The 24,342-nt window shown below is 38.9% G+C and overlaps 1 protein-coding gene across 2 annotated transcripts in view; it reads left to right on the top strand.

Moving 5' to 3' along the window:
* Window positions 1-24,342, top strand: part of LOC133572630 (inactive dipeptidyl peptidase 10) — a 166,521-nt gene that overhangs the window by 76,750 nt on the left and 65,429 nt on the right. For both annotated transcript variants that reach the window (XR_009810555.2, XM_061925477.1), the window contains 3 exons: window positions 19,338-19,390; window positions 19,661-19,742; window positions 24,190-24,316. Coding sequence is in view for 1 of the 2 variants with exons in the window: in XM_061925477.1 (XP_061781461.1) it covers window positions 19,338-19,390; window positions 19,661-19,742; window positions 24,190-24,316 (262 nt within the window). In the remaining variant the exon portion in view is untranslated. The remainder of the gene's footprint in view (window positions 1-19,337; window positions 19,391-19,660; window positions 19,743-24,189; window positions 24,317-24,342) is intronic.

Here is a 24,342-nt window from a genome sequence, read left to right as displayed (position 1 = left end):
GTGCTCCCGTTGTATCCACAGTGCGGTTCACAGGAATATCAGTTGCTGTGAAATAGTAATCCGTGTGCGGATGGAGAGATTGCGTCTTTTCATGAACCGGATCCCTGTCACTTGGTAGGAGCCATTTTGTGGTCTTTACAGATGTAAACACACAAAGGAAATGAAACGTACGGTATATCCGCGCGCTTTTTCTTCTTTTACGCGGGCGGGTGGTTGCTTACAGTAGAAGAAGAAGCGCTTCCTGTTCTATGGGGGCGGGTGCTTACCTTGGTGGTTGCTTGCGTAGAAGAAGAAGCGCTTCCTGTTCTACCGGGAAAAAAGATGGCGGCTGTTTACCGAAGTTGCGAGACCGAAACTTTATGAAAATGAATCTTAATATTTATCCATATATAAAGCGCACCGGGTTATAAGGCGCACTGTCAGCTTTTGAGAAAATTTGTGGTTTTTAGGTGCGCCTTATAGTGCGGAAAATACGGTAGATGTCGGAAACAGTGGGAGGCAGCGTGCAGGTAAAAAAGTATCTAATGCTTAAACCAAAAATAAACAAAAAGGTGAGTGCCCCTAAAAAAAGGCATTGAAGCTTAGGGAAGGCTATGCAGAACGAAACTAAAACTGAACTGGCTACAAAGTAAACAAAAACAGAATGCTGGACGACAGCAAAGACTTACTGCGGAGCAAAGAGGGCGTCCACAATGTACATCCGAACGTGACATGACAATCAACAATGTCCCCACAAAGAAGGATAAAAACAACTGAAATATTCTTGATTGCTAAAACAAAGTAGATGCGGGAAATATCGCTGATTCTATAGTGGAGTGTTTTTCAACCACTCTAGTGTACCGTGAGATACACCTAATTGGGTTGAAAATATTTTTTGCAAACCAGTAATTCTAGTCTGCAAGTGATGTGTTGTTGTTGAGTGTCGGTGCTGTCTAGAGCTGGGCAGAGTAACCGTGTAATACCCTTCCATATCAGTAGGTGGCAGCAGGTAGCTAATTGCTTTGTGGATGTCGGGGACATGGTTTGTCGTGATCATAATAAGCAGACGACAGCGGGAGGCACGGTGCAGGTTAAAAAGGTGTCTAATGCTTAAACCAAAAATAAACAAAAGGTGAGTGCCCCTAAGAAAAGGCATTGAAGCTTAAGGGACGGCGTGGCGAAGTTGGTAGAGTGGCCGTGCCAGCAATCGGAGGGTTGCTGGTTACTGGGGTTCAATCCCCACCTTCTACCATCCTAGTCACGTCCGTTGTGTCCTTGGGCAAGACACTTCACCCCTTGCTCCTGATGGCTGCTGGTTAGCTGCCTTGCATGGCAGCTCCCGCCATCAGTGTGTGAATGTGTGTGTGTGAATGGGTGAATGTGGTAATACTGTCAAAGCGCTTTGAGTACCTTGAAGGTAGAAAAGCGCTATACAAGTATAACCCATTTATTTATTTATCATTTATTTAGGGAAGGCTATGCAGAACGAAACTAAAACTGAACTGGCTGCAAAGTAAACAAAAACAGAATGCTGGACGACAGCAAAGACTTACAGTGTGTGGAGCAGACGGCGTCCACAAAGTACATCCGTACATGACATGACAATCTAACTACAAACTAAAACACTACACACAGGAAAACACCCAAAAAACTCCAAATAAGTCAGGGTGTGATGTGACAGGCGGTGACAGTACACCTACTTTGAGACAAGAGCTGTAGTGATGCATGCGTGGTTATGCTTTAAAGTCATATACAACAATTGCAAGAATGACTTTTTACTGTCAATATCGACTGCTGAGGTTGTTTTTTTTCATGTTTTTCTGCTGGTGGTGTGCCTCGAGATTTTTTCAATGAAAAAAAATGTGCCTTTTCTCAGAAAAGGTTTGAAAAACACTGCTATAGCATCCCTGCCAACTACTCCGGTTTTCCCGTAATTCGTACGGTTTTCATCAACCTATTCCGGGTTACGGTTGCAGTGATAAAAAATACGGTTTTTCATTCATTAAAAAAAAAAAGGGTGAAAACTACGCGAATTGCACGTTGTGCAGACAAGATTTTTCGATCGGACACGGAGGAATTAGCGATGTAAAAGACCACGTTGGGACAAAAAAACACAAGTCTAATGCCGTTGCTAGCGATACAAGTGGAAAACTTTCAACGTTTTTCGTCGCCCAAACAGATTCTTTGGATGTGATAAATGCCGAAGTTTTATTTACGGAGGCAATAATTGAGCATGGACTTCCAATCGCACTGGCTGATCACATGGGACAGTTAAATGTTTGTAATGCAACCTTTAAAAATCATTACACGGTGATCGCGGTCCCAAAAATAAACTTTTCTTGCATGATAATGTCCAGAAAAATTTGCTTTATATTACTATAGAGTCCTTTTAACGAATGAGTTTGATGGTTTATCACAAACCTTAAATGAAAGAAGTCCTTTGTTCTCCTGCACCATGCATGCGCTGTGGCCTTGCTTCGTGTTTGGTGCGCAATCCTGTCGGCTGTATTTCACAGCACGACATACTGTTAAAAGTGTTTATACTATTTATGCTTTCAAGTCCAAGTTGAAGAAATCTTGTTAAATGTTGACAGCATAACTACCAAAATACAGAAGTATGTCCTTAATATTTTTGCAGTGCTATTTCTGTTGAAAAAGTTCAAATGATTACATTAGAGATGTGATGTGCCACTTTTCAAGTGTCTGATGGCTTCAATTAATTTTCATTAATTTTTCATATTTTGAAAGGCTTACAAAAAAACTACATTTGAATTGTAATTCCATGCTATTGACAGGACTATTAATTTTAATGAAGTTAGCTTACCATGTTTACAGTATGATAATTGTGATAGAAATGTGAATTTTAGGCACAGAATATTTTTTACAATTGAACAAGGCAGTAGATTATACAAGCTTGGACAGAAAGTTAATAATGACACCAATTTTTTTTTTAATGGAATTGTTTAGTACTGTTTTACCATTTGTTTACTGTAAAAAGTGTTTATACTGTTTATACTTTCAATGAACAAATTGAAGTCTTGTGAAAGGTTGACAGGATAACTGGCATTAACTGTCAAAATAATTTCAAACTATTGAAGTTAGCTTACAGAATAAACATGTCAATCAACCCATATGATTTTTGCTGTAATATTTTTGTTTTGAAAAGTCACTGTGACTGATAGAAAAGTGATGGTTTTAGCAACATTTTAACCTGTCTGAATGCTAATAATCATTTTGCGTCGGGGGGCGAAGCCCTGAACCCTCCACCAGGACTTTGTCCTGGACCTACCGGGGCCTGCGGCCCTTGGACCCTGGCTACTAGGTTTTTCTGATTTCAAAAGTTGGCAGGTATGCTATAGTGTCACAATGAAACTGCATCCTCTTTGTGTTCGGGCTCAAAAATATAAAGTCCTGGATCATATTTTTCTGTATATGATGATAGCTTCAGTATCGACTCGAGGCCACTTGTTTTGGTACTTTAAAGAGGTAATGCAATGCATTCTGGGATAGTTCTAGAACCAAAGTTCAAACCCACACATTCTGGTGGACATTGATTAAGCAACAATATAAATAAATATAAGGTCCTGGATCATATTTTCCCCCCCAAAGTAATCGTTGTTGGCTCCCACAAAGTCTGCTTGATTAGCATTGTTGTCGATGAGGAAGGGATCTGTGGTTCCCCCTCTACGTCACGCGATCACATGACTGGATTCCTCATTATCTCTCCAAACGGCTGGAGAATCTCTGTAAAATTGATACTATTTTGATGATATCTATGTAATCGCAAACTTTGGAAGTCTTTTGGTGTCATAAATCAGACATGCTGTATATGATGATAGCTTCAGTATAGACTCGAGGCAACTTGTTTTGGTACTTTAAAGAGGTAATGCAATGCATTCTGGGATAGTTCCAGAACCAAAGTTCAAAGCCATACATTCTGGTGGACCTTGATTACACAACACACACAACAATATGAGGAATGACGGTGTTGTGTTCCAGTCGTGTTTTATGTGGAAACATGGCTCAGACGCCTCGCTTCAGTTATTTTACCTTTTTTTTTTTACCCTTGGAATTTACTTAGCTCCTTTCTTCCTGCGGCCTCCCAACAAAAAGGGAGAAATCCAATATCCTTTTTTTCAAGTGTGCCGTGTAGAGGATGTGACATTTCATTTCTTCAGGGACGTGTTTCCCATCAGGATTTTGGACGCCCGGCGGGCAAATGGTTTCCTTTTTCAAGCTTTCTTGTGAAGGAAGGACAAAAAAAAGAGAGGAAAGAATGTTGGAAATCAATGTCTTACCTTGATTTCATCAGGTGTGAACCAAGGCAGTTAGCATATTCATTAGTCTTGGTCCATCTCCATCCATCCATCTTCTTCCGCTTATCCGAGGTTGGGTCGCGGGGGCAGCAGCCTAAGCAGGGAAGCCCAGACTTCCCTCTCCCCAGCCACTTCGTCCAGCTCTTCCTGTGGGACCCCGAGGCGTTCCCAGGCCAGCCGGGAGACATAGTCTTCCCAACGTGTCCTGGGTCTTCCCCGCGGCCTCCTACCGGTTGGACGTGCCCTAAACACCTCCCTAGGGAGGCGTTCGGGTGGCATCCTGACCAGATGCCCGAACCACCTCATCTGGCTCCTCTCGATGTGGAGGAGCAGCGGCTTTACTTTGAGCTCCTCCCGGATGGCAGAACTTCTCACCCTATCTCTAAGGGAGAGCCCCGCCACCCGGCGGAGGAAACTCATTTTGGCCGCTTGTACCCGTGATCTTGTCCTTTCGGTCATAACCCAAAGCTCATGACCATAGGTGAGGATGGGAACGTAGATCGACCGGTAAATCGAGAGCTTTGCCTTCCGGCTCAGCTCCTTCTTCACCACAACGGATCGATACAGCGTCCGCATTACTGAAGACGCCGCACCGATCCGCCTGTCGATCTCACGATCCACTCTTCCCTCACTCGTGAACAAGACTCCGAGGTACTTGAACTCCTCCACTTGGGGCAAGATCTCCTCCCCAACCCGGAGATGGCACTCCACCCTTTTCCGGGCGAGAACCATGGACTCGGACTTGGAGGTGCTGATTCTCATCCCAGTCGCTTCACACTCGGCTGCGAACCGATCCAGCGAGAGCTGAAGATCCTGGCCAGATGAAGCCATCAGGACCACATCATCTGCAAAAAGCAGAGACCTAATCCTGCAGCCACCAAACCAGATCCCCTCAACGCCTTGACTGCGCCTAGAAATTCTGTCCATAAAAGTTATGAACAGAATCGGTGACAAAGGGCAGCCTTGGCGGAGTCCAACCCTCACTGGAAACGTGTCCGACTTACTACCGGCAATGCGGACCAAGCTCTGGCACTGAGCATACAGGGAGCGGACTGCCACAATCAGACAGTCCGATACCCCATACTCCCTGAGCACTCCCCACAGGACTTCCCGAGGGACACGGTCGAATGCCTTCTCCAAGTCCACAAAACACATGTAGACTGGTTGGGCAAACTCCCATGCACCCTCAAGGACCCTGCCAAGAGTATAGAGCTGGTCCACAGTTCCACGACCAGGACGAAAACCACACTGTTCCTCCTGAATCCGAGGTTCGACTATCCGGCGTCGCCTCCTCTCCAGTACACCTGAATAGACCTTACCGGGAAGGCTGAGGAGTGTGATCCCACGATAGTTAGAACACACCCTCCGGTTCCCCTTCTTAAAGAGAGGAACCACCACCCCGGTCTGCCAATCCAGTGGTACCGCCCCCGATGTCCACGCGATGCTGCAGAGTCTTGTCAACCAAGACATCCCCACAGCATCCAGAGCCTTAAGGAACTCTTTAGTCTTGGTGTTATTTCATTATTCCCACTGCTGCTCACACAATACATTTTCTGTCATGGTGGACACACCATGAAGTCAATTGCTGTTGATAACTTGATTATATTTATAAATGTATAGATCACTGTGTGAGTCACATTCTTTATCTATCCTTTTTTTTTTCATTCCTGTCACAAACTTCTCCATCTTTTTGTCTTTGGTAACTCTGTACTAGGGTTGTACGGTATACCGGTACTAGTATAGTATCACGTTACTAATGCACAAAAAAACGGTACTATACTCTGTTTGAAAAGTACCGGTTCACCATATATTTTTTTTTTAACGGGCATGATGGCGCATTGTCACGTCATGACATTGCTGGTTTTACGAGCAGAGGAGCATGTTCGGCAGCGCACGCACACGGAGTACTTCAGTGTTTCCCACAGGACAGGCATCTATTTGTGGTGGTGTGGTCGGGGGGCAGCGGCGGCAGCGGCGATGACCAAGAAGAACGCGGAGTTGGAATATAATTACAACACTTTATGTACATATTTATATACAGATTTTAACAATTAGTTATTCACTGAAATATATTTATTAATTATGGTTCTTACAAAAAATATATCTTATAAAATATAAAAGCTAAAATGTCTCTTAAAGCTCTGCCCCTTTAATTAGTCCATACTAAATAATTTAACTTTAGCCTACTACTACAACCATATTATTTACCAGCAACATAAAGTGAAACAGAGGCAGAGGTGTCCTGCCAGTCAGTCAACCTCCTCCTTCTCCTGCTGCTGCTGAACAGGTCACACTAGAGCTAGTCCCTCTATGTTTTGTTGTGGTCCTCTCTATAAGGCACATAAGAATATAAATTAGGACCCTTTTCATGAGAAAAGTGCATTTCTGATCTGACCCTGCTTTATTTTTCAGTGTTTGCTGAGTCTCACCTGTTCCGTCCGCCCTAATTTTTCTACTTGCCCGACTTCTCAAATCTACTTGCCCCAATATTTTTACTTGTCCTGCCTAGGTTTTTGTCTGGCTGTGTAGTGCTCATGGCTTATATCTTACTAAAATCCTTCCCGTTGACTATTTACAACACTACAAAGTATTTATTATTTTTATTATTATCTATAATTACATTTAAATGGCATTGCATACATGTAAAATGAAATGCTATTTCACATTATTTGACCAGTAGCAGTTACACCCATCTGAACAGGTCAGCCACCTGTTTAAAGCCCGATCACAGTTGAAATCTTGAAATGAAGGGCCTTTAATGGCCAAAACATTAACCTGGACAACATTTTAACAGCTGGTTGGCTCAGATTTTATTCTTTTCATTGCATTCACATGTTGCAGTGGACAGTGGACAATTTAGCTTCAGTATTAATGCAGTATCTGAAGCACCGTCTCCACGTGTGTTTATTGACAACAGGGTTATAACCTGGACACGTTAGCTCGTCGGTATGGTAACAGGTAGTGATGGGTTGATGAGGCTTCATGAAGCGTTTTTGACACATTGCAAAACTGTATTGATACTGTGTCGAATACTGTGTCACTAAATACTGACATCTGCTGGACATTAAAAATCCCTACATGCAACCTATGGACCGACTCAACTGACACTGATTTTATGACCTAGTATATACAATACCGTATTTTCCGCACCATAAGGCGCCCTGGGTTAAAAGCCGCGCCTTCAATGAACGGCATATTTCAAAACTTTGTCCACCTATAAGCCGCCCGGTGTTGTAAGCCGCATCTAACTGCGCTAAAGGAATGTCAAAAAAACAGTCAGATAGGTCAGTCAAACTTTAATAATATATTAAAAACCAGCGTTCTAACAACTCTGTTCACTCCCAAAATGTATGCAAATGTGCAATCACAAACATACGTATATCAACATGGACAGAGCTGCGTGAAAAAAGCCACCCGGCCTCTTCGCGTAAACTTAAACTTACCTTAACCACTCGCTCATCTTTTCTTCATCCATCCCTTCGAGTTAGCTTTTATGATGACGCCGGCTGGAAAGGTCTCTTTTGGCAAGGTCTTCCTTTTGAATATCACCATGGGTGGAAGTTTCTGGCCATTAGCATGGCAAGCTAGAACCACAGTGAAGGATGACTTCTCATTCCCTGTGGTGCGAATATTCACCGTACGTGCTCCCGTTGTATCCACAGTGCGGTTCACAGGAATATCAGTTGCTGTGAAATAGTAATCCGTGTGCGGATGGAGAGATTGCGTCTTTTCATGAACCGGATACCTGTCGCTTAGTAGGAGCCATTTTGTGGTCTTTACAGATGTAAACACACAAAGGAAATGAAACGTACGGTGATATCCGCGCGCTTTTTCTTCTTCTACGCGGGCGGGTGGTTGCTTACAGTAGAAGAAGAAGCGCTTCCTGTTCTATGGGGGCGGGTGCTTACCTTGGCGGTTGCTTGCGTAGAAGAAGAAGCGCTTCCTGTTCTACCGGGAAAAAAGATGGCGGCTGTTTACCGAAGTTGCGAGATCGAAACTTTATGAAAATGAATCGTAATATTAATCCATATATAAAGCGCACCGGGTTAAAAGCCGCACTGTCAGCTTTTGAGTAAATTTGTGGTTTTTAGGTGCGGCTAATAGTGCGGAAAATACGGTAATACAAACCAAGTCATTGTATTTAATTTAGGATTATTTCATAACTTCATTTAAATACAAATATATTTTTTTTATCTTTTTTAGATACAGTCAATAAATAATGTGAACATGTATCATAACATGGAAATCTAAGAGAACGTGTCGTGAATGAGGATGCTTGTGGACCTGGATTTTTTTTTTTTTTTTTTTACACATTTTTATTACAAAAAAAACCCGTTTTTCCAACTTATTCAATTTTAGACGCTTTCTCTTCTTAGTTATTATTTCTCCGGCTGTAGAAAAGAGCCGCTCACAGGGCACAGAGGAGGCGTCAGTGCCACACGGTTCGCGTATCGGTCACGTGACCAAAACAGCTCATGATCGGTCACGTGACTTTCTAAAAGCGGTACGTACGCGCACCGACACAGGGTTTTGCTCTATGAGCTCGACGCATGCGCCGATGCATCGGTGTTGCCGGACCCATCACCATTAACACGTGACTGTTACTACGTGCGTCTGCCCCGGGGCCACCATACCGTCAGTGAAACGCTCGGTGAAATCGCGGATTAACGTTAAATATATGACGAGCCGCGAGCGATGCAGCTATAACCTACATTATCCTCGTATTTTGATCCCGTCCGTCCGTCCCTCTTCTTCGTCTTCTTCTTCTTCTTCTTCTGGCCCACCAGAAGATTTTGGCGGAGTTACAATGCATAGTAGGCTACCGCCACCTACGGCACCGGAGTTGTAACTACAAGCTCCATTCACAGACAGAGTCCCATTGCTTTTATGAGCGGTCGAGCGAGTCAAAAGCCGAAAAATCCATTTGTGGCGGACGTAATTCTTTCGTGGCGGGCCGCCACAAATAAATGAATGTGTGGGGAAACACTGTACTTACAAGCAGACACGGCGTGTAGTAGAGATGCGCGGATAGGCAATTATTTCATCCGCAACCACGTCAGAAAGTCGTCAACCATCCGCCATCCACCCGATGTAACGTTTGAGCAGAACTACACCCGCCCACCATCCGCCCGTTGTTATATATCTAATATTAATAAAAAAAATTTAAAAAAGGGTGAAAACTACGCGAATTGCACCTTGTGCAGACAAGATTTTTCGATCGGACACGGAGGAATTAGCGATGTAAAAGACCACGTTGGGACAAAAAAACACAAGTCTAATGCCGTTGCTAGCGATACAAGTGGAAAACTTTCAACGTTTTTCGTCGCCCAAACAGATTCTTTGGATGTGATAAATGCCGAAGTTTTATTTACGGAGGCAATAATTGAGCATGGACTTCCAATCGCACTGGCTGATCACATGGGACAGTTAATAATGTAATGCAACCTTTAAAAATCATTACGCGGTGATCGCGATCCCAAAAATAAACTTTTCTTGCATGATAATGTCCAGAAAAATTCGCTTTATATTACTATAGAGTCCTTTTAACGAATGAGTTTGATGGTTTATCACAAACCTTAAATGAAAGAATTAAGTCCTTTGTTCTCTTGCACCATGCATGCGCAATCCTGTCGGCTGTATTTCACAGCACGACATACTGTAAAAAGTGTTTATACTATTTATACTTTCAATTAACAAATTGAAGTCTTGTGAAAGGTTGACAGGATAACTGGCATTAACTGTCAAAATAATTTCAAACTATTGAAGTTAGCTTACAGAATAAACATGTCAATCAACCCATATGATTTTTGCTGTAATATTTTTGTTTTGAAAAGTCACTGTGACTGATAGAAAAGTGATGGTTTTAGCAACATTTTAACCTGTCTGAATGCTAATAGTCATTTTGCGTCGGGGGGCGAAGCCCTGAACCCTCCACCAGGACTTTGTCCTGGACCTACCGGGGCCTGCGGCCCTTGGACCCTGGCTACTAGGTTTTTCTGATTTAAAAGTTGGCAGGTATGGTGAGGTTATAAAGCTTTTGCCTGTTAAAGAAAGGAGACTGATCCAATGCAGTGCAAACATTCGCGTGCCACGCTGTCACGACCCAGACGCACACCAGTGCGCAATCATATGGGAGCCGCGCTGAGCGCACCTCCAAGCGCGTCTCGCTGCCGGCGACGGCCAGGTATGGGCCCACGCTCCAGCGCCATCCATTTTCAGGGCTAGTTGATTCGGCAGGTGGGTTGTTACACACTCCTTAGCGGGTTCCAACTTCCATGGCCACCGTCCTGCTCTCTATATCAACCAGGGTGAGCCCCACCCCTTTCGTGAGCGCACTACGCGCGGAGTGACCCCTGTTACGCGCCCCCGGCAACAGGGGTGGCAAGCAGGTAAGCTGCGCGGGCGGAGCGCGCGGAGTGACCCATGTTACGAGCCCCCGGCCACGGGGGTGGCGGGCAGGTAAGCTGCTTACCTGCTGCGCGTGACGCCGGCCGCGGCGAAAGCGGACGAGGCGGGGTGTCGGTGCGGTGGGCGCGGTAGTGACCCTGGACGTGCGTCGGGCCCTTCTCGCGGATCGCCTCAGCTACGGCTCCCGGTGGGGCCCTCTCGGGGGAAGGGGCCTCGGTCCCGGACCCCGGCGAGGCGTCCCTTCTCCACTCCGTAAAAGTGTCCATCTCTTTTCTTTTTTTTTCTTCTGTTGTGGCATATGCAGCAGGTGCCTGCTCGTTTTTCGTATGTGGGTAACAATATTTTAACTATGTATATATATTTCCCAATTGGTTTAACTGCCACCCGCAAAAAAAAAAAAAAAAAAAAAATTAATCCGCCCGACCCGACCCGCGAGCGGATAAAATCTTAGTTTTTTTAATTTCATCCGCCCGATCCGCGGATAATCCGCGGACTCCGCGGTTGTGTCCGCAAACCGCGCATCTCTAGCGTGTAGACAGAAAAGGGAGAATGGGCGCATTTTGGTGTAAAAAGTAAAGATAAAGGTGAAGTTATAACACTGAAACACCCTCAGGAAGAGCTGCTTTAAGACAAAAGTTAAGTTAGAAGCTAACATCCATCCGCAGTCTGCAGTGTTTTAGATACCTCTAAATCACTAATCCTCGCCTCCATGGCGACAAATAAAGTACATTTCTTACAAGTATCATTATCACTGGAGGACGAGGAATAGCTAAACATGCTACACTACACACCGTAGGAGGATACAATAGCTCACCACCGTCACAATGTATATAAACGCCATGGGTGGATCTACACTTGACATCCACTGTAATGATACCAAGTACAGACGCGTATCTAGTCGATACTACTATGATTACATCGATGTTTTTAATCGTCACAAAGCCTTTTTTCCTTTAAAAAAAAAAAAAAATCATGTTATGTTTATGAAGTCAGTAAATACGTCCCTGGACACATGAGGACTTTGAATATGACCAATGTATGATCCTGTAACTACTTGGTATCGGATCCATACCTAAATGTGTGCATCCAAAACTAATGTCAAGTATTTTACTAAAATGATCCATCCATCCATTTTCTACCGCTTGTCCCTTTTGGGATAGACAGACAACATTCACACACTCAAAAAAATTACTCATTGGATGAACTCAATTAAAATGAAGGCAGGATTTCCATCCAATTGACTTTGATTTGATGTCTTTTGCAGTATATATTGATATCGTTTTATCGCCCAGCCCTATCGCCTATCGGCCTTTTAAAAAAAAAAAGTTTTTCTTTCAATTTATTTGTTATCAATTATGTGTCTATCATGATATATATTTTTTGTTTTATGGCCCAGCTCTATGGGGATTTTTTCTGAATATTTTTATTTTTTTTAACTGATTTAGATTTTATTTATTTTGCGGTACATATTGATAACATTTTATTGTCCAGCTCTACGGGGGATTTTTTCAGAATGTTTTTTTTATTTTTTTTTATTGATATCGATTTTATGTCTTTTGCAATATATATTGCAATTGTTTTATCGCCCAGCCTTATCGGCCTTTTTCCATTTTTTTCCCCCAATTTTTTTTATATCTATGTGTCTGTAATGTAATATTGTGTAATATTGTAATATATAGTGTAATATTGATATCGTTTATCGCCCAGCCCTATCGGCCTTTTAAGAAAAAAAATGTTTTCTTTCAATTTATTTGTTATCAATTATGTGTCTATCATGATATATATTTTTGTTTTATGGCCCAGCCCTATGGGGATTTTTTCAGAATATTTTTTATTTTTTTGAACTGATTCTTATTTTTATTTATTTTATATTGATAACATTTTATTGTCCAGCCCTACGGGGATTTTTCAGAATGTTTTTTTTTAATTTTTTTATTGATATCAATTTTATGTCTTTTGCAATTAATATTGCAGTTGTTTTATCGCGCAGCCTTATCGGCCTTTTTCCATTTTTTTCCCCAAATTTTTTTTATATCTATGTGTTTGTAATGATATATATTGATATCCTTTTATCGCCCAGCCCTATCGGCCTTTTAAAAAAAAAAATGTTTTCTTTCAATTTATTTGTTATCAATTATGTGTCTATCATGATATATATTTTTGTTTTATGGCCCAGCCCTATGGGGATTTTTTCAGAATATTTTTTATTTTTTTGAACTGATTCTTATTTTTATTTATTTTATATTGATAACATTTTATTGTCCAGCCCTACGGGGGATTTTTCAGAATGTTTTTTTTTTTTTTTAATTGATATCGATTTTATATCTTTTGCAATATATATTGCAATTGTTTTATCGCCCAACCTTATCGGCCTTTTTCCATTTTTTTTCCCCAAATTTTTTTTATATCTATGTGTCTGTAATGATATATAATGATATCGTTTTATCGCCCAGCCCTATCGGTCTTTTAAAAAAAAAAGTTTTTCTTTCAATTTATTTGTTATCAATTATGTGTCTATCATGATATATATTTTTGTTTTATGGCCCAGCCCTATGGGGATTTTTTCAGAATATTTTTTATTTTTTTGAACTGATTCTGATTTTTATTTATTTTATATTGATAACATTTTATTGTCCAGCCCCACGGGGATTTTTTCAGAATGTTTTTTTTTTTAAAATTGATATCGATTTTATGTCTTTTGCAATGTATATTGCAATTGTTTTATCGCCCAACCTTATCGGCCTTTTTCCATTTTTTGTTTCCATTTTATTTATATCTATGTGTCTGTAATGATATATATTGATATCCTTTTATCGCCCAGCCCTATCGGCCTTTTAAAAAAAAAAAATGTTTTCTTTCAATTTATTTGTTATCAATTATGTGTCTATCATGATATATATTTTTGTTTTATGGCCCAGCCCTATGGGGATTTTTTCAGAATATTTTTTATTTTTTTGAACTGATTCTTATTTTTATTTATTTTATATTGATAACATTTTATTGTCCAGCCCTACGGGGGATTTTTTCAGAATGTTTTTTTTTTTTTAATTGATATCAATTTTATGTCTTTTGCAATATATATTGCAATTGTTTTATCGCCCAACCTTATCGGCCTTTTACCATTTTTTGTTTCCATTTTATTTATATCTATGTGTCTGTAATGATATATGTTGATATCGTTTTATCGCCCAGCCCTATCGGCCTTTAAAAAAAAAAAAGATTTCTTTCAATTTATTTGTTATCAATTATGTGTCTATCATGATATATATTTTTGTTTTATGGCCCAGCCCTATGGGGATTTTTTCAGAATATATATATATTTTTTGAACTGATTCTTATTTTTATTTATTTTATATTGATAACATTTTATTATCCAGCCCTACGGGGATTTTTTCAGAATGTTTTTTTTTCTTTTTTTGATTGATATCGATTTTATGTCTTTTGCAATATATATTGCAATTGTTTTATCGCCCAACCTTATCGGCCTTTTTCCATTTTTTGTTTCCATTTTATTTATATCTATGTGTCTGTAATGATATATATTGATATCATTTTATCGCCCAGCCCTATCGGCCTTTAAAAAAAAAAGTTTTCTTTCAATTTATTTGTTATCAATTATGTGTCTATCATGATATATATTTTTGTTTTTTGGCCCAGCCCTATGGGGATTTTTTCAGAATATTTTTTATTTTTTTGAACTGATTCTTATTTTTATTTATTTTATATTGATAACATTTTATTGTCCAGCCCTACGGGGATTTTTCAGAATGTTTTTTTTTTTTTTAATTGATATCGATTTTATATCTTTTGCAATATATATTGCAATTGTTTTATCGCCCAACCTTATCGGCCTTTTTCCATTTTTTTTTCCCAAATTTTTTTATATCTATGTGTTTGTAATGATATATAATGATATCGTTTTATCGCCCAGCCCTATCGGTCATTTAAAAAAAAAGAAGTTTTTCTTTCAATTTATTTGTTATCAATTATGTGTCTATCATGATATATATTTTTGTTTTATGGCCCAGTCCTATGGGGATTTTTTCAGAATATTTTTTATTTTTTTGAACTGATTCTTATTTTTATTTATTTTATATTGATAACATTTTATTGTCCAGCCCTACGGGGATTTTTCAGAATGTTTTTTTTTTTTTAATTGATATCGATTTTATGTCTTTTGCAATATATATTGCAATTGTTTTATCGCCCAACCTTATCGGCCTTTTTCCATTTTTTGTTTCCATTTTATATATATCTATGTGTCTGTAATGATATATATTGATATCATTGTATCGCCCAGCCCTATCGGCCTTTTAAAAAAAAAATGTTTTCTTTCAATTTATTTGTTATCAATTATGTGTCTATCATTATATATATTTTTGTTTTATGGCCCAGCCCTATGGGGATTTTTTCAGAATATTCTTTTATTTTTTTGAACTGATTCTTATTTTTATTTATTTTATATTGATAACATTTTATTGTCCAGCCCTACGGGGGATTTTTTCAGAATGTTTTTTTTTTTTTAATTGATATCGATTTTATGTCTTTTGCAATATATATTGCAATTGTTTTATCGCCCAACCTTATCGGCCTTTTACCATTTTTTGTTTCCATTTTATTTATATCTATGTGTCTGTAATGATATATATTGATATCGTTTTATCGCCCAGCCCTATCGGCCTTTAAAAAAAAAAAAGATTTCTTTCAATTTATTTGTTATCAATTATGTGTCTATCATTATATATATTTTTGTTTTATGGCCCAGCCCTATGGAGATTTTTTCAGAATATTTTTTATTTTTTTGAACTGATTTTTATTTTTATTTATTTTATATTGATAACATTTTATTGTCCAGCCCTACGGGGGTTTTTTCAGAATGTTTTTTTTAATTTTTTTAATTGATATCGATTTTATGTCTTTTGCAATATATATTGCAATTGTTTTATCGCCCAGCCTTATCGGCCTTTTTCCATTTTTTGTTTCCATTTTATTTATATCTATGTGTCTGTAATGATATATATTGATATCGTTTTATCGCCAAGCCCTATCGGCCTTTAAAAAAAAAAAAAAAAATTTATTTCAATTTATTTGTTATCAATCATGATATATATTTTTGTTTTATGGCCCAGCCCTATGGGGATTTTTTCAGAATATTCTTTTATTTTTTTGAACTGATTCTTATTTTTATTTATTTTGTATTGATAACATTTTATTGTCCAGCCCTACGGGGGATTTTTTCAGAATGTCTTTTTTTTTTTTAATTGATATCGATTTTATGTCTTTTGCAATATATATTGCAATTGTTTTATCGCCCAACCTTATCGGCCTTTTTCCATTTTTTGTTTCCATTTATTTATATCTATGTGTCTGTAATGATATATATTGATATCGTTTTATCGCCCAGCCCTATCGGCCTTTTAAAAAAAAAATGTTTTCTTTCAATTTATTTGTTATCAATCATGATATATATTTTTGTTTTATGGCCCAGCCCTATGGGGATTTTTTCAGAATATTTTTTTTATTTTTTTGAACTGATTCTGATTTTTATTTATTTTATATTGATAACATTTTATTGTCCAGCCCTACGGGTATTTTTCAGAATGTTTTTTTTTTTTTTATTGATATTGATTTTATGTCTTTTGCAATATATATTGCAATTGTTTTATCGCCCAGCCTTATCGGCCTTTTTCCATTTTTTTTTTCCCAAATCTTTTTTTATATCTATGTGTCTGTAATGATATATAATGATATCGTTTTATCGCCCAGCCCTATCGGCCTTTTTTTTTTTTTTTTTTTTTTTTTTTTTTAAACGTTTTTCTTTCAATTTATTTGTTATCAATTATGTGTCCATCATGATGTATATGTTTGTTCTATGGCCCAGCCCTATGGGGATTTTTTCAGAATATTTTTTATTTTTTTGAACTGATTCTGGCAACACTAAATTGGCCCTAGTGTGTGAATGTTGTCTGTCTATCTGTGTTGGCCCTGCGATGAGGTGGCGACTTGTCCAGGGTGTACCCCGCCTTCCGCCCGATTGTAGCTGAGATAGGCTCCAGCGCCCCCCGCGACCCCAAAGGGAATAAGCGGTAGAAAATGGATGGATGGGATGGATTCTGATTTTTATTTATTTTATATTGATAACATTTTATTGTCCAGCCCTACGGGGATTTTTTCAGAATGTTTTTTTTTTTTCTTTTTTTTATTGATATCGATTTTATGTCTTTTGCAATATATATTGCAATTGTTTTATCGCCCAGCCTTATCGGCCTTTTTCCATTTTTTTTTCCAAATTTGTTTTTATATCTATGTGTCTGTAATGATATATAATGATATCGTTTTATCGCCCAGCCCTATCGGCCTTTTTTTTTTTTTTTTAAGTTTTTCTTTAAATTTACTTGTTATCAATTATTTATTTTATATTGATAACATTTTATTGTCCAGCCCTACGGGGGATTTTTTCAGAATGTTTTTTTTTTTTTTAATTGATATCGATTTTATGTCTTTTGCAATATATATTGCAATTGTTTTATCGCCCAACCTTATCGGCCTTTTTCCATTTTTTTTTTCCAAATTTTTTTTTATATCTATGTGTCTGTAATGATATATAATGATATCGTTTTATCGCCCAGCCCTATCGGCCTTTAAAAAAAAAAGTTTTCTTTCAATTTATTTGTTATCAATTATGTGTCTATCATGATATATATTTTTGTTTTATGGCCCAGCCCTATGGGGATTTTTTCAGAATATTCTTTTATTTTTTTGAACTGATTCTTATTTTTATTTATTTTATATTGATAACATTTTATTGTCCAGCCCTACGGGGATTTTTTCAGAATGTTTATTTTTCATTTTTTAATTGATATCGATTTTATGTCTTTTGCAATATATATTGCAATTGTTTTATCGCCCAGCCTTATCGGCCTTTTTCCATTTTTTTTTCCACATTTTTTTTTTATATCTATGTGTCTGTAATGATATATAATGATATCGTTTTATCGCCCAGCCCTATCGGCCTTTTTTTTTTTTTTTTTTTTTTTTTTTAAACGTTTTTCTTTCAATTTATTTGTTATCAATTATGTGTCTATCATGATATATATGTTTGTTTTATGGCCCAGCCCTATGGGGATTTTTTCAGAATATTTTTTATTTTTTTGAACTGATTCTGGCAACACTAAATTGGCCCTAGTGTGTGGATGTGAGTGTGAATGTTGTCTGTCTATCTGTGTTGGCCCTGCGATGAGGTGGCGACTTGTCCAGGGTGTACCCCGCCTTCCGCCCGATTGTAGCTGAGATAGGCTCCAGCGCCCCCGCGACCCCAAAGGGAATAAGCGGTAGAAAATGGATGGATGGGATGGATTCTTATTTTTATTTATTTTATATTGATAACATTTTATTGTCCAGCCCTACGGGGATTTTTTCAGAATGTTTTTATTTTCATTTTTTTATTGATATCGATTTTATGTCTTTTGCAATATATATTGCAATTGTTTTATCGCCCAGCCTTATCGGCCTTTTTCCATTTTTTTTTTCCAAATTTTTTTTTATATCTATGTGTCTGTAATGATATATAATGATATCGTTTTATCGCCCAGCCCTATCGGCCTTTTTTTTTTTTTAAGTTTTTCTTTCAATTTATTTGTTATCAATTATTTATTTTATATTGATAACATTTTATTGTCCAGCCCTACGGGGGATTTTTTCAGAATGTTTTTTTTTTTTTTAATTGATATCGATTTTATGTCTTTTGCAATATATATTGCAATTGTTTTATCGCCCAACCTTATCGGCCTTTTTCCATTTTTTGTTTCCATTTTATTTATATCTATGTGTCTGTAATGATATATATTGATATCGTTTTATCGCCCAGCCCTATCGGTCTTTTAAAAAAAAAAAGTTTTTCTTTCAATTTATTTGTTATCAATTATGTGTCTATCATTATATATATTTTTGTTTTATGGCCCAGCCCTATGGGGATTTTTTCAGAATATTTTTTTATTTTTTTGAACTGATTCTTATTTTTATTTATTTTATATTGATAACATTTTATTGTCCAGCCCTACGGGGGATTTTTTCAGAATGTTTTTTTTTTTTTTTATTGATATCGATTTTATGTCTTTTGCAATATATATTGCAATTGTTTTATCGCCCAGCCTTATCGGCCTTTTTCCATTTTTTTTTTCCCAATTTTTTTTTATATCTATGTGTCTGTAATGATATATATTGATATCGTTTTATCGCCCAGCCCTATCGGCCTTTTTCCTTTTTTTTTTTTTTTAATTTTTATTATCAATTATGTGTCTATCATGATATTTATCATCATTTTATGGCCCAGCCCTATGGGAGTTTTTTCAAATTACTGTTTTTTTTTAATTGATTTCGATTTGATGTCTTTTGCGATATATATTGTAAAAAAAATAAATGTTTTGTTTAAGTGTAATTAAATGCACACAATTCCTTTCCATTTTTTTATTTATTTAAAAGATTAAAAAAAAAAAAAAAAAAAAAAAGTTTTTAGTTTGTTAAAAAACTTCAATTCAAATAATTAATTTAATCTTTGAATGGATATTTTGGGGGGATTTTTTTTTGCGTCTACTTCCTGCAGTCCAGTGTGTTTACGCTGTGTACCTGTTGCAGGTGTTCTCTCAGTCCTTCACAGCGTCCTATGCCACCTACAGTGTGGCCACCGGGTAGGTTGCAACAACCCCGAATGCTCCTGCATGGGCTGCATGCCGGGAGACGTGCGGACCTCCTCCCATCAGAGCCTGGTGCTTGCCTCCATGTGTCCGTCTTCTTCCCTTCCAGCATCTTCAAGAAGGCGGGGAGGAGCGGAGAGACGTTGCACCCCTGCATGACCTTCATCCTCCCGGCATCTTGTGACGGCGTCCTCCTCCCGCAGGAGGACCCAGGAGGTCTTTGGAAGAGGATTGAAGACGTGTGTGCTCTCTTGTGTGTTCCAGGGACCTGCTGGAGCTGAGGCCACCTCAGAAGGAGGAGGCGGGGTTGCAGTACGCCGCCTGGGGGCCTCAGGGGAGCCAGCTGGTGAGGCGTGCACTTTACCATACCATACCATACCATACCATACCATACCAACTTTATTTACAAAGCCCTTTAAAAACAACCACAGTTGAAGAGCAAAGGGTTTCATAAGGCTCAAACCCAGGGAGAGAGGGGGGGGATTAATCATTTTGCAATGCAGTCTGCTGAAAATGATGGAAAGCGCCACTCTACATAGCAACCGACTCTTAAACACTCTTAACCACATTGTAAGACACTCAACACTCTACTACCATCTAAAGTGGATAGCGCGCGCCCCCAAATTTGTCACGTTTCGTGTGTCAGTTAAATCGCGACCAACAATAATGAAATGAAAAATTAAATGAACACTTTTATTTATTTTAAATCTGAATCGGTTTTGTCATTTTCAAAAACCGGTTAACAAAACATATTTAAGAATGCATTTACAATCAATGAATATTCAGGCCATCGCCATGGTTACATCATACGTCAGCAACCAAAACAAGGTTTTGTAATCTGTGAACTGTTTTTGATAATCACTGTGCCAAAAAATGCATTGCGGAGTCGGTTTGTATCAAGAATCGATTCCGAATCGAATCGTGAGGTGCCTATAAATTATTCTGTTTTTGGTTAACTTTTACACAAGCGCTACCAAAGATCCTCTATATGAGAAGAGTGCTCTGCTGTTTTTGGTCATCTGTTGCACAAGCGCTACCAAAGATCCTCTATAAAACAAGAGTGCTCTATTTTTTTTTGGTCATCTGTTGCACAAGCGCTACCAAAGATCCTCTATATAACAAGAGTGCTCTATTTTTTTTGGTCATCTGTTGCACAAGTGCTACCAAAGATCCTCTATACAACATGAGTGCTGTGCTGTTTTTAGTCATCTGTTGCACAAGCGCTACCAAAGATCCTCTATATAACAAGAGTGCTCTGATGTTTTTGGTCATCCGTTGCACAAGCGCTACCAAAGATCCTCTATACAACAAGAGTGCTCTGCTGTTTTTAGTCATCTGTTGCACAAGTGCTACCAAAGATCCTCTATACAACATGAGTGCTGTGCTGTTTTTAGTCATCTGTTGCACAAGCGCTACCAAAGATCCTCTATATAACAAGAGTGCTCTGCTGTTTTTGGTCATCTGTTGCACAAGCGCTACCAAAGATCCTCTATTTAACAAGAGTGCTCTGCTTTTTTTGGTCATCTGTTGCACAAGCGCTACCAAAGATCATCTATATAACAAGAATCCTCTGCTGTTTTTGGTCATCTGTCGCACAAGCCCTACCAAAGATTCTCTATATAACAAGAGTACACTGCTTTTTTTGGTCATCTGTTGCACAAGCGCTACCAAAGGTCCTCTATACAACAAGAGTGCTCTATTTTTTTTGGTCATCTGTTGCACAAGCGCTACCAAAGATCATCTATATAACAAGAATCCTCTGCTGTTTTTGGTCATCTGTTGCACAAATGCTACCAAAGATCCTTTATACGACAACAGTGCTCTGTTGTTTTTGATCAACTGTTGCACAAGCGCTACCAAAGATCCTCTATACAACAAGAGTGCTCTGCTGTTTTTAGTCATCTGTTGCACAAGCGCTACCAAAGATCCTCTTAATGACAAGAGTGCTCTGCTGTTTTTAGTCATCTGTTGCACAAGCGCTACCAAAGATCCTCTATACGACAACAGTGATCTGATGTTTTTGGTCATCTGTTGCACAAGCGCGACCAAAAATCCTCTATATAACAAGAGTGCTCTGATGTTTTTGGTCATCTGTTGCACAAGCGCTACCAAAGATCCTCTATATAACAAGAGTGCTCTCCTTTTTTTGGTCATCTGTTGCACAAGCGCTACCAAAGATCCTCTATATAAGAAGAGTGCTCTGCTGTCTTTGGTCATCTGTTGCACAAGCGCTACCAAAGATCCTCTATAGAACAAGAGTGCTCTGCTGTTTTTAGTCATCTGTTGCACAAGTGCGACCAAAGATCCTCTATATAACAAGAGTGCTCTGCTTTTTTTGGTCATCTGTTGCACAAGTGCTACCAAAGATCCTCTATATAACAAGAGTGCTCTGATGTTTTTAGTCATCTGTTGCATAAGTGCTACCAAAGATCCTCTATATGACAAAAGTGCTCTGCTGTTTTTGTTCATCTGTTGCACAAGCGCTACCAAATATCCTCTATATAACAAAGTGATGTGCTGTTTTTGGTCATATGTTGCACAAGCGCTACCAAAGATCCTCTATACAACAAGAGTGCTCTGATGTTTATGGTCATCTGTTGCACAAGCGCGACCAAAGATCCTCTATATAACAAGAGTGCTCTGCTTTTTTTGGTCATCTGTTGCACAAGTGCTACCAAAGATCCTCTATATAACAAGAGTGCTCTGATGTGTTTAGTCATCTGTTGCACAAGCGCTACCAAAGATCCTCTATATAGCAACAGTGCTGTGCTGTTTTTAGTCATCTGTTGCACAAGCGCTACCAAAAATCCCTTATATAACAAGAGTGCTCTGATGTTTTTGGTCATCTGTTGCACAAGCGCGACCAAAGATCCTCTATATAACAGGAGTGCTCTGATGTTTTTGGTCATCTGTTGCACAAGCGCTACCAAAGATCCTCTATATAACAAGAGTGCTCTGCTTTTTTTGGTCATCTGTTGCACAAGCGCTACCAAAGATCCTCTATACGACAACAGTGCTCTGCTTTTTTTGGTCATCTGTTGCACAAGCGTGACCAAAGATCCTCTATATGACAAGAGTGCTCTGCTTTTTGTAGTCATCTGTTGCACACGCTCTACCAAAGATCATCTATATAACAAGAGTGCTCTGCTGTTGTTGGTCATCTGTTGCTCAAGCGCTACCAAAGATTCTCTATATAACAAGAGTGCTCTGTTATTTTTGGTCAACTGTTGCACAAGCGCTACCAAAGATCCTCTATACGACAACAGTGCTCTGCTTTTTTTAGTCATCTGTTGCACAAGCGCGACCAAAAATCCTCTATATAACAAGAGTGCTCTGCTTTTTTTGGTCATCTGTTGCACAAGCGCTACCAAAGATCCTCTATATAACAGGAGTGCTCTGATGTTTTTGGTCATCTGTTGCACAAGCTCTACCAAAGATCCTTTATACGACAACAGTGCTCTGTTGTTTTTGGTCAACTGTTGCACAAGCGCTACCAAAGATCCTCTATACAACAAGAGTGCTCTACTGTTTTTAGTCATCTGTTGCACAAGCGCTACCAAAGATCCTCTTAATGACAAGAGTGCTCTGCTGTTTTTAGTCATCTGTTGCACAAGCGCTACCAAAGATCCTCTATACGACAACAGTGCTCTGATGTTTTTGGTCATCTGTTGCACAAACGCTACCAAAGATCCTCAATATAACAAGAGTGCACTGCTGTTTTTGGTCATCTATTGCACAAGATCTACCAAAGATCCTCTATATAACAACAGTGCTGTGCTGTTTTTAGTCATCTGTTGCACAAGCGCTACCAAAGATCCTCTATATAACAACAGTGCTGTGCTGTTTTTAGTCATCTGTTGCACAAGCGCTACCAAAGATCCTTTATACGACAACAGTGCTCTGTTGTTTTTGGTCATCTGTTGTACAAGCGCTACCAAAGATCCTCTATACGACAACAGTGCTCTGCTTTTTTTGGTCATCTGTTGCACAAGCGCGACCAAAAATCCTCTATACGACAACAGTGCTCTGATGTTTTTGGTCATCTGTTGCACAAACGCTACCAAAGATCCTCAATATAACAAGAGTGCACTGCTGTTTTTGGTCATCTATTGCACAAGATCTACCAAAGATCCTCTATATAACAACAGTGCTGTGCTGTTTTTAGTCATCTGTTGCACAAGCGCTACCAAAGATCCTCTATATAACAACAGTGCTGTGCTGTTTTTGGTCATCTGTTGCACAAGCGCTACCAAAGATCCTCTATACAACAACATTGCTCTGTTGTTTTTGGTCAACTGTTGCACAAGCGCTACCAAAGATCCTCTATACGACAACAGTGCTCTGCTTTTTTTGGTCATCTGTTGCACAAGCGCGACCAAAAATCCTCTATATAAGAGTGCTCTGATGTTTTTGGTCCTCTGTTGCACAAGCGCGACCAAAGATCCTCTACATAACAAGAGTACTGTCAGGTTCAAACATCGATGACATCTATTAAAACAGAAACAAAATAAAAAGATGCCTCGGGCTTGGACTGGTCCTGGATCGGGCTTGGACAGGTCTAGGAAGACAATAGATAACCCCTCCCGTCTCCGCCCATCGTACACAGCAGAATTTTCCAAGCCTTTGACTTGGTGCAACAAAGACAGCCTCTTGTCTGTTCATTGGGAACTCAGAGAACGGAAATTTTTTTGATAATTTACATACAATTTTTCTGACAAGTGCTCTGTTTTTTTTTGGTCATCTGTTGCACAAGCGCTACCAAAGATCCTCTATATAACGTTTGTGTCCTCCAGGTGCTCTTCTCTGAGGGGGACATCTTCTACCAGCCCAGCGTGAGCAGCCAGGCTCTGCGTCTCACGTCCACCGGAGATCCTCACCGTCACCGTGTGGTCAACGGCCTCTCGGACTGGACTTACGAAGGTGGGATTTGACATTCAAGGCCAAAA

This window comes from Nerophis lumbriciformis, linkage group LG01 (assembly GCF_033978685.3).
Source record: "Nerophis lumbriciformis linkage group LG01, RoL_Nlum_v2.1, whole genome shotgun sequence".
NCBI classification, from domain to species: domain Eukaryota; kingdom Metazoa; phylum Chordata; class Actinopteri; order Syngnathiformes; family Syngnathidae; genus Nerophis; species Nerophis lumbriciformis.
This window is presented reverse-complemented; position numbering and strand designations above follow the sequence as displayed.